The 12,268-nt window shown below is 36.9% G+C and overlaps 1 protein-coding gene across 1 annotated transcript in view; it reads left to right on the forward strand.

Annotated features, from left to right (window-relative positions):
- The window catches only part of LOC140240970 (ATP-binding cassette sub-family D member 2-like), a 28,532-nt gene extending 27,247 nt beyond the window's left edge, over positions 1 to 1,285 (forward strand). The window contains exon 11 of the mRNA XM_072320747.1: positions 606 to 1,285. Within this exon, the coding sequence (XP_072176848.1) occupies positions 606 to 954 (349 nt within the window). The 3' untranslated portion in view covers positions 955 to 1,285. The remainder of the gene's footprint in view (positions 1 to 605) is intronic.
- Positions 1,286 to 12,268: the final 10,983 nt, after the last annotated feature.

Genomic DNA, 12,268 nt, shown 5'->3' on the forward strand with positions numbered 1-12,268 from the left:
ATCTCACAGATCTTGTGAAAAGATAAATGTAGCGGTAAGGTCTGTTGTGTACAGTGTAAAAAAGAAGCGCTAAACAAGGGGAGTCATATCGATGTTGCTATGAAGATCAGTTTATACACGTAGGATATCAGTTTAACTTGTTGGCTACATTATACTTAAATCTCCACAGACATTGTACAGAGGGCTCCAGGACCCTAAGGCCAATGATTCAAGTGACATATGAAGTTGAAAAAACCTCTCTCCCTCATTTGTATAATTTATTTGAGTCTCTGGATTACACCCTATATCCTTCGTGTATATGATTTTCTTCGTTACAAATCAGCTTTTCCTTTGTGGCGCATTCATACAATGGAATAATATCACCATGACAAAAGTCAACTTCATATTTGAAGCTCATATCGTGGATCGACTACTAGCATAAGTAAGATGAGACATTTCCTCTTTGTTTAGTTTAATTCATGAGAAATATATACTCATATGGTGTTTACCAGGAGTAATCATATTATCATTAGCAGTGACAATGATAATGTTGTAACAGCTCTTTAATGGAGTCACCAGAAGAACATAGTCCTTTTGACAATTGTTTTGTATTCTTGTCATGGCAGGAAGTACCACACCCATCTGCTGCAGTTTGACGGTACGGGCAACTGGCGCCTGGAGGAGCTGAACACAGCGACGCGTCTGAGCCTCAACGAGGAGAAGCAGCGCCTGGAGGCCCAGCTGGCTGGCATGCCTCGCATGCAGGAACGTCTCAACGAGCTCTGCGAGCTGCTCGGCGAGGACTCTGTGCTCCGCACTGTCTCCTCTGCCAAGGACGCCGGAGGTCGGAAGAAGGAGACAACAGCCGGCCCGGTGGGGGCCGAGGAAGAGAATGGCAACAGAATGGAGGAGATGGGCAGCGGCGCATCATCCGGCGGGGCCAGACTGGTGGAAGTTGCCGAGAGCGATCAGTAGAGCCACACCGTGGAGGAGATGAATACTGACTTTAAAATAGGAGGAGCAGAAGGGAAAATTCCTCCTGTGATTGTTCGTAGGACTGGAGGTTTCAAAGGTCTTGAAGTCAAGAAGGGTGAAGGCATTTTAGTTATTGGTCAGAGGAGAGTGCCACGTATACTCCAGAAGTACAACAGGTTATTGTTGCATAATTTATGTAGTCTGTAAAGTAGCCTGATGAGTCCAGTCATGAGTTGATGTAATTTTGAGGTTGTGGCCACTAATGGAGAAATGCTGAGGAAAAATGCTTTTGGTGATGCGGAGCGGTATGAATGCAGAGAGATATGAATGCAGAGAGATGGGAATGCAGAGAGATGTGAATGCAGAGTGATGTGAATGCAGAGAGATATGAATGCAGAGAGATATGAATGCAGAGAGATGTGAATGCAGAGATATGAATGCAGAGAGATATGAATGCAGAGAGATATGAATGCAGAGAGATGTGAATGCAGAGAGATGTGAATGCAGAGAGATGTGAATGCAGAGAGATATGAATGCAGAGAGATATGAATGCAGAGAGATGTGAATGCAGAGTGATGTGAATGCAGAGAGATATGAATGCAGAGAGATATGAATGCAGAGAGATGTGAATGCAGAGATATGAATGCAGAGAGATATGAATGCAGAGAGATATGAATGCAGAGAGATGTGAATGCAGAGAGATATGAATGCAGAGAGATATGAATGCAGAGAGATATGAATGCAGAGAGATATGAATGCAGAGAGATATGAATGCAGAGAGATATGAATGCAGAGAGATATGAATGCAGAGAGATGTGAATGCAGAGAGATATGAATGCAGAGAGATGTGAATGCAGAGAGATATGAATGTCTAATGAGACGAGTAGAGGAGTTCTAACAAAGAGGCACAATGGTTGGTGTAAATAGATGGAAGTGGGAAGAAGGGAAAGATAGAAAGAGATGGACAGACAGGCAGACAGGCAGACAGTGGAAGAAAAAGAAAGAGAAAGATGAAGAATGAGTGAACAGAAAGAGATTGTTGAATTTGTATTTTGCCATGAATGGTCTTTTCCATGATATCGTCGGTTGAGAATGATAAGGGCGTTAAGTTGCCTCTAAACCCGTAGGCCCGAATTCACGAAGGTGGTACAAATGAAACCATGGTTTAAACCATGGGCAAAAACCATGGAGCGCCAAGTGTCGCATGGAATATTTCGTTACGAAATCAGTCATTCCGTCGATGAAATGATTATTTTGTAACGAAATGACAACATTTTGCAACTAAATGAACATTTCATCCACGAAATGATAATTTCGTTAACGAAACGGTCATTTTGTCGACGAAATGACCAATTTTGTAACGAAATATTCTGTGCGACACTTGGCGCTCCATGGTTTTTGTCCATGGTTTAAACCATGGTTTTATTTGTACCACCTTCGCGAATTCGGGCCATAGTGTTCGGGACAACTTAACGCCCTTCTCATTCTCAACAGACGATATGTTCCCTTATCAAACCAACAGGTTGATTTGGAAAACATCACCAAGTGTGAGTTATGTTAAGAAAGAGTGGAGTTCGTACAAGTCATGATGGAGAAAGAGCACGTAATCAAATTCTAGTTGTGTAGCCTGTGGGTGTGGCAGAGACACTGGAAGTATTCCTGAAATATCTTTCCCTTTCCTTCGAAGGCTAAAGGCATCCTGTTGGCATTATTACATAATATTATGTAGAAGGATCTTTAATACTCCATTTCAGAATCATTTATCTGCTGATAGCAGTTTTGTAGATAGTTTATTGTGGAGAGGAACTAAATATTGGATTAACTGCACTTCTATTAAGTGGATTATCCTAAATTTCAACAATTCCATGTTTATTCTGAGGACCTTCCACAAGTCACCATCTGTAGAATGGATGGAGGATACCCGAAGGACTGAGAAAGGTTATCTAGATTCGTGGATCACTTATTTTTCTCTCACCAACCGTGGCAGTGTGATGAAGAAATCAGCTCATGTTTTGCTTTCAGCAATCGTACACCAGAAAGAATTTTGTCAGATCCGTAGGAATACAGAACCAACAACACAGCACTTTAACCTGTGTGTTTCTGTGTCTTTAATGTGAGGGTGGTGGTGCATATGTTTGTGTGTGTGTATGTCTGTGTGTGTGTGTACATTTGTGTGCATGGTGCTCATGCATATTGCCACACATTGTGTACATGGTGCTCATGCATATTGCCACACATTGTGTACATGCTTCATCCGTGTGTGAGATATGAACATGTAACATGATAATGCAGTGATATGGATGAAACAGATTTAGGGGAACACATGGTTAAGGGATTATCTAAAAAAACATGAAGCATATTCAAAGAAATTGAGAGCAGGATAGTCGTGTATTGCAATAAAACTAGTTGGTTGAAGAGCAGACAAACAAAAAACAAACAAAACAAGGATGAATACAATTAAGTGAGATGCCAGAGAATAAAGGGATAGATTTGTGAAATAATTGTGTAGAAGAGTGCAATTATTGACAGAGTATCTAGAATAGGTTCCACCAAGCAGCTTTGAATTGTTGGCAACTGATAATCACTTTGTAAATAGCATGTCTGAAATAACACTCTGCAAGCTGTAAATATTAATAATGGGAGGCTTATTCAACTTCCTATATATTACTTTAATTGATTCCAATTCTGTGAATTTAATTCTTTAGTATTTAGTCCTTATGGCATTGATAAAGTTGATGCTAGCGTAATGTATGCTGTACTTTCATCGTACTGTAATATTTTAATAATGTGTGGCCAAATACATGTACCAAGGTATTGCTCTGTCAACTTTGTTAGGAGAATACCACAAAGATTATAATATTGATGACAATATTGCATTGAATGTCATTTATTAGGCCATCAAATAAGATGTTGGGAGATAAAGGCATAATTTATTTGAGTTCAAGTGTGCATATTATATAAGACAGTGGCAGAGTAAGGGCCAAATATCTGTCCAAACAATTTGCCACAAAAGAGAATGGTTGTTCAGAAACGTGTATAGTGCAAAAGTATGACAATCATGGACATCTCATGTTCACTAACTTATAAATTGCTGTGGTTACTACAAATCTGATGTCAATTTGCTGTGACATTGAGACTACTTATAGGTGAAATAGTCTTGATTCCAGGCATGCCAAAGACAGACTGATTGCACCTTCACCTTTTCCATGTATTGAGACTTGGTGAGCAAATGCAGAGTTGTCAGAGGCATAGAATGGACAGAACAAATTGTAGGATTCAGTGATGTGTGCTCTTAGTGAGCTGTCTTTTAAGTACTTCTGTGTTTATGCAGAATCATCAGTAAAAAAGAAAGAGAATTCTGAAAGAGAAAAGGAAAGGGAATTCAGTGCTTGTCTATGAGAAGATTGACCTTATATGCTACTCCTGTCGAGTTTTTGAGCAAGTCAGTATTGGCCAGAACTTGCCAAGATATATTGTGGGATGTTGTGTGGAAGGCAATAGGAAGACATTTCCTGTCCTTTTGGTTGCATTTCATGTGTACATTCCTAGAGATTTTGAATGCTCTTCATGAGGAAATGAAGAACATGTTAGGAAGCATTTACCGATCGAAGCCAGTTATTTCTCTGTCTCAACTTTACTGTGTGTGTTAGTTTGTAGCTTTCCTTTTGGAGCAGGCCAGGGTCCTGTTGCATAAAACTCTTTTTGAACTCAAACGTCCATATCAAACATAGTAATCAAACCTAACTTGGGATCCAACATAGAACTAGATAAAATTAAAGTTAAGATTGATTTTCGGTTGATGACTATGCGTGGATGAGCCTGGGTGCGATGATCACCTCCCCTATCCTTGATTCTGATTGGCTGAAAGCAAGTTATGTTTGATTTTATGTTCAATATTAAACATAGCAATTTTTATGTATTTTGATGCTGAGGAGTTGATGAAAAACAATTCATGTTTGATTTTAGGCACTTAAATTTGATTCAAAGCCCTTGTGTTTGATTTTTATCTGTCAGTATGCATAAATTTAGGTTTGATTCATGGTACTTATGTTTGAAATCAAACCTAACTCTTTCTGCAACACAGAATTAAACATAGCTTTATGTTTAAAATTTCAGACTTATTATATTTTTGACGTAAGTTTGATCTGAAAGTTTTATGCGAACAGGGCCCTGTTCTGCCTATTCTTTCCCATGCAAACAAACAGTGTAGCTCACGGATACCACAGAGTATAGACAATACCCATTCTGTATGGAAAGCCACATGAAATCAGGGTTGTTCCTATTTTTGGTGTACTTGCAACTTGGTGTCATATCAGCCTCTGTAGCAGTGTCTGTTGGAAATGCTTGAATTGCTTTAGGTGATGAGATATAAATTTCAATAAACTGCAAGTTTTATTTTAGGCAAAGGTCTAAAAAGCAAAAACTCCAGAAGCCCATGTGTATTTGTTGTACACAGTGAAAAAGCGAAAGGATAACTGCAGTGCAACAAAGCATTGATATATGACCAAATGTAAACTCAACAATGAACAATCGAATATTGTATATAGCGGGTATATATTTTTGTGTTTGTTCTTAAGTCCAAGGTAAGACATTATCATATTGCAAAGTTTCAGTGTCTTTTGCAAATTGCAGTTTCTCACAATTATTCAATGTCACGACACAATGAGTTAAGCTTCAAATTGATTTTAGATTGAGTCATCTGTGATCTGGAAGAATAGTGATCACATTTCAACACATGATATTTTCTATACATCAGATATTTACAGTTAAGACTGTATGGAGGCATTTTTTTTTTCTTTGCCTAGATCAAACTCTCATTTGCTGTTTGCCGTTAGGTGATGACAATGCTTTTGAACTAGTGAAGTTTTGCATCAATTGTTCTTGAAATGCAACTGTAACATAAAGTGATGAGTTGCTTCTGGGACAAACACTATACTAGGACTTTTTAAAGCTCAGTCAATAGAGCACTGGGCTAGCAATCTGGAGGTCTCGGGTTTGAATTCCAATGGAATCCCATTTTCTTTGCTCAATTTTTCACTAATAAATTATATTCATTTCTGGTCAGTTTCCCTTGGTTTGTGTTTATTACTTTTTAAGAATGATTGAAAGGATATATGACTTTTAACACTTCAATATTTCAAAATTTGTGATTTTTTTTTTTATAGTCAGAGTGGATTTGTGCTAACCAGTGAATGGCTCATAGTAGTAGCTTGTGTAAAAATGCAATTTATGAGTTGCCTGCACGCGATATATGATTATAGATGAGTAGCGAACACTTCTGTGCCGAGCATACCATAAGCGTGGGGCTGTGTGTGTGTTTGTGTGAGAGTGTATGTGCATCAAAGTTAAAGCAGTATTATAAAATCTTTGCCAGCTTGTTTGTGTTTGCTGAATGTTGTCACATTTGTGGAGACCACATTTTGATTCCATCACTGAAATTGAGTCCAAGTCAGTAAGTTGTAAGAGTGTGTGCAGTTTCACCCTTTGGACAGATTTGAGCACTAGTATATCTTCACACACAAAAATAGGGCACAACTAACTGATGCATTTATGCATGCATTTGCAGATAGATTCTGTCTCCCAAAATGTTTGATATGTATGGTATAAGCTATTTTTTTCTTTTTCATCTTCTTCTGTTCAATTTTCAAGGGTGACAGATAAACTTTTCAGACCAGGGTCATTTGAAAGTGCTATGAAATATGTTTCTTAACTACACAGAGGGAATTTTCTCTATCAGGCTCCCACTATAGTATTGCCAAACCATCAGAAATGTGTAATTAGTGTATGAAGTGGAGTGCAGTATGAAAGAAAGAGAATTACATACAGCATCTGAAATGATAGTGAATTTTGTGAGCATGAAGACAAATGAAATGAATGCTTGCTTCTTTTAATGTTTTCCATGGAACTGTCAGAAAGAGTAATGATAGCTTTATAAATGTTAACAGCCACAAACAGGAGATTCTTATTATTTCAACACCCTTTTGATCATGGGACCACTTTGTAGTTTACTGTTGCATGTAACATAAAACTGTTGCAGTGTTATGTTACATGGAGACTGCACGTTTGATGATTCACACAAGAGAGTCAAGTAGAATCAATCTAGTCTGTCAAACCAAATCACATATGTTTAGATTCTACAGGGAAGAGATGGGAAATTCAAATCAGATTACGTATCAGCAACATTTCATATGTTGTGCGGTTCTGTACGTCTCCTCAGCATTTGAGTAGTGATATTTTATATACAGATTTAGCATGTATTGTTGTTTTGTTGTAGGAGGATATGTAGAGTCTCCAGATGTATGTATTCCGTCCTGTGAGGGTCGAACTAGGTGTCAAACCAACCCTTTATCAAGGACAACACATGATGTCTCGTACCATATTTTTCTTTTGTGAAGATTATAGAAATGAAAATGAATTGACTTTTCAATACAGCGTGATAAGTCTGTAAACATGTCAGTGGTGTCAAAGTCCCCTGTATTCCAAACTCTGGGACCTTTTTTGCTTTGGTCAGCACAAACATAGACCATATGATGCACGACAAAAAATGTGGCACGCTGTGCATAGCAGTGAGCATAACATTCAGTTGTTGTATGGCCAGCCGAGTGGACTCTTGTCTAATCATATTCCCATTGGCTGCATGTGTACAACAGTGGTAATGTATGTTTAATGACAGTGGCAGTGATCCATCTATCATGCTCTGCACATTCACTATATTTTCTCCTCAGTTTCCATAATAAGAAGACATCCACATGTCAATGTCATTAGATTTGTGTGGACATCGAAACACTTGAAGCTAGTGCAAGAGTAATTATAAAACCTCGGTATGTTGAAAGGCAATTTCAAAGTCTGTAATGCTGTACGAGCTGAAATTTTCGCGTACAGATATTTTCGCGAATTGCTACTTGGAGGACATTTGTGCGTGTTGTTAATTTCGCGGTTGCGACGGTCTAACTGAACGTAACTATTTGCGCGTTGTTATTTTCGCGGTTCAAAGGCCATTCGCGAAATTCGCGAAAATAAAACCACCGCGAAAATTTCAGCTCGTACAGTATAAGGAGAAGCTACTGTATTCTACCTATGTTTTGAATGGTTCATCATACAAATTCCCAAGCATTCGGGATCATATGCAGCAGCATTTACTTCATGAAAGTTCACAAATCTTGGCTAGAACTTATTGCATCATGTGTCTCCGACACCAATATAGTAATTATATAGGTGTGTGGGAATGTGCACGGATATTTAGGCATTCTGTTTGTAATCACTTATTTATTTTCGGTTTTAAAATTAAGTCATGTGAAGTAGTTTGATTTAACAAATATCACCGTGTAGAAGCAATCCTATTCAAGTGATGCTTTTTATGCCTTCGCCAACGAAGTGGCCGGAGGCATTATGTTTTCGGGTGGTCCGTCCGTCCGTACGTCCGTCCCGTTTTGTTTTTGTCGATATCTCAAGAACCGTGAGGTGGTTTTGCATCAAACTTGGTATGAGGGTATATCCTGGGGGGATAATACTTTGTTTGGATTTTAGGGTCACGGGGTCAAAGGTCAAAGGTCACAGGTTATTTTGTGAAAAAAAAGGTTGAAATTTCATGTTTTTCTCCATATCTCGCAAATGGTTCAAGGTATCTTCATGGAACTTAGTATATATGCATGTACCGATGGGCAGTGATTATCTAGGGAAGTTGGGGGTCATGGGTCAAAGGTCAAGGTCAACTCCTCAAAATATCACTGCTTTCCTTATATTTATGCAATGCCTGAAGGATTTTTTTTTTTTGTAACTTGATGTATGCATGTATAACCCAATATATATACATTAACTACTGTGGGAAGTTTCTTGCCAGAAGGTCAAAGGTCAAAAGGTCAAAGGTCAAGTGAAAGTGCTAAATTGCACTTCTTCCTCCATATCTCAAAAGTAACTCAAGGTATTATCATGAAACTTACATATTTATGCATGTTCTACCTAACAGTGATTCTCTTTGGAACTGTGAGGTCAAAGGTCAAAGGCCAGGTTTAGATAATACTATTTTACCATTTGATACTGAAATTATACTTTTTCTCAATACCTTGAAAATTACTCAATGCATAAACTTATGAAAGGGTCAAAAGTCAAGTAAAAATCATCAATTCCCCCAAATACCTGCACTCTGACCTTTTAATCATTCATCCAATTGAACCTAGTTCTAGGAAAGTGAACATTCAGCACATTTGTGGCAAACCTGTCATTTTAATATTTTGCCAATTGTGTGAAACTTTCATCACACATTGTCAAGACATTGTACTATAGACCTATTAGGAGAAGCATGCATTATGGCGGAGGCATACACCAGTCGCCGTAGCGACATTTCTAGTTATTATCATGGTATAAAATCTGGCCGATGTTTCGAACTAGAGTGAAAAGGCTACTAAGGAAGAATGGATGAATATACTGAGACTACAAATGAAAAGGTGATACATGTTCAGTGTGGCTGGAAATTAACATACCGAACAAGAGAAATAACTTCTGAGTGGATATTTCATATCATCGACCATAGAGTCATATATGAAATAATTCTGTAGTATCTTTTTTAGTAATGCTTGTTTTTACAGGAAGTTTATGTTTGTGACAGCTAAGTTTTTTTTTAATCATTTCGAAATGAATTATAGAAACCCTCTACACATAAAATTTTTATGACGTGTTTGTAGTTGTTTCATGTTGTTATTGTATACAGTAGTTATGTATGCACTATTTTGTTTAAAAAGAAAAAAAAAGTTTTTATTTTGTTTCATACCCTTTTTTATCCATATTTCTCCCTCAAATAATATATCCATGGTGCATGTACCATCACAATCAGAGTTGCGCAGTTGTTTCATGAACACAAAGTATTTCATATCCTTAGTGTGAGATAATGTCCAGCATGAATCTTATGAAAGTTACGGTGAAACGATGAAAATTTGTGTGGAAGCCTGGAAGGGACATTGCATTTTGGTCAACTTGTACAAAGTATGCATAAATATCACAAATGATTCACAAAATTATAGCAAATTTACATAAAATTTTGAAGCATATTTTTAAATGATTCACAAATAATTAACTATTATTTCATAAATATTTACAATTTCAAATACTATTGCAATTTTTTAATGCAGATTTTGTGATAAGACTCCAAAATTGCATCGATCTGCTTCATGATTAATATGTGACTATGTCATGGCAACCCTGTAATTTATTTAGATATATTCAATATATAGCTATTTAATTTAAAATTGGCTGAAAGTGAAAGTATTTATTTCAGCATGTCTTGGTAGCTATTTTGTCATGATATCTAAACAATTTTGTGCGAATGGAGAGCTGTCAAAATGTTATATGCATTCTAAGACCTACTGGTAACACATCTCCCCTACTCTGCAGGAGGCTGCTTGAAATATTAACTATTTCTTCACATCCTAACCAATGAATATAAAATCTTGTGTGATTGATGACATATTATTGCTTATTAAGGTGCATATGACATTAAGTATCTTCCTAACACCTCAACACCTCTCTGGAGCCTCCCAGATTTTGCTGTGTGAGTGTGGGCAGTCCTGCATTTTCTGGAGAAGATTTTTTTTTTTCTTATACAATCTTGTTTGAAATTTGTCATTTTAATTTTGATGCTAAGAAATGCATAATTTGTCTACTTCTTGGAAATGAATGCTTTTAGGATGAATAATTTGGTAATACATGGAGTTTGCTGATATAAAATGTCATGAGGTTGGTTAGCAAGTCAAGGAGTGAGAGTACGAAATTGAAATCAGTCTATTTATGCACATTTTCACTTCTTTAAAAGCAGGACTTTATTGACATTGCTGTAGGTTTCTTTTGTCGTCACCAGAAAAAGGAACACTCATGATTCACTTTCTCTTTCGTGATCATAAATGACCTTATAAGAAAAAAAAATGAAAGGATAACTGTTTGTGTCCTTGAAAAGTACAAATTGGCACAGAAAACTGCATAAGATTATACATAACAATTTGTCCAAAGTCTGTGACACACAGAAATAGTGCTGTTAGATTTGAGCAAGAAAGTTTTAAGCAAGAAAATAGCACGACGACCAAAATTGATGCCGTCAAGTCAGTGGAATCACATATATTATGAAAAACACACTTTGCATATATTTCTGATCTCATACCATGCAACATATTGTATATGTCCTCTTGTGTGTGTGTGTGTTGTTGTTGGTTTTTTTTTTTTTTTTTTTTTGGGGGGGGGGTTGATAATTTGTTTGTGAGGGGTCAGCATATTTTGCCATTGTTGAATTTGCTGGTAAAAACATGATAGGTTTCAGGTTACAGGTTTCAGAAATAGAAAGTGTACACTAGAAATACATTCAGAACAAACCTTTTTTTTTCCAGTTTTACTTGAAGAAGCCTCATTACCAGATCTGAAATAAAGTGGTGTTATACAATAAATCCCTTACCCCAATAAATTCTTGCAACTTAAACATTTCTAAAAGAAGACACTGCATTTACCCAGGTCCAGATTTGTTCATTTGTTCTTCTTCATGTGCCCAGGATGAAAATTTGTAATCTAGCTGTGAAGTCACACCAGATTGCATTGACAAGTCAATGTAATTTTCCTCAAAATTCAACTGAGAAAAAGTTGATTTCTTCTCCAGCCTACGCCACATACATGTATTTACTTTCATCAATTTTGCTTGCCTAATGTATGTGCATACGGTACTGTGCAAGATTATTTTTGTCTAGGTACAAGCATCTGTCGGTTTGCCAAGGTTATCACCCGTTTTTGAGTGTTTATGATTTAAAAGTTTAAAGAAAAACAAATATATGACTATTCTTGCTAATGTTTTAGGATTAGTAACTGTACTTATTCTGTCATTTGGTTGAAGAATTCTTCTGAACACAACTTGTGGCATTATTGATTAGATATATCTATTATAAATGATATTTCTCCAGAGTTTTGTAAGCACTGCAACATAGAATATTTAGTCCTGCGTCGATAAAACTGGGGACCTATGTACATTGTACGTGTATTGCAGATTAAAGTTGTGATGGAGGAATATGTGATGAGTTGCACATAACTGTAATGAGACAAAATAAATGGCCTTATGTATCGCCGCACATTACAAAATACTGAATATTGAGGTGTATGTGTGTGTGTTTGGAAGCGAGTAATTGGTGTTTATTCTTGTATTTTGTGTTCTCCAGTGGACTCCCATTATAACAAAGTCCTCGGGACCAGCAGTTTTCTTTCGTTATATCAAAATTTTGTTATAACCCAACAAATAAATAATGGAAATATATAGATTGGATAATGTTGTAGCCTGAATTTTTACTTC

This window comes from Diadema setosum, chromosome 2 (genome assembly GCF_964275005.1).
Source record: "Diadema setosum chromosome 2, eeDiaSeto1, whole genome shotgun sequence".
Classification (NCBI taxonomy): domain Eukaryota; kingdom Metazoa; phylum Echinodermata; class Echinoidea; order Diadematoida; family Diadematidae; genus Diadema; species Diadema setosum.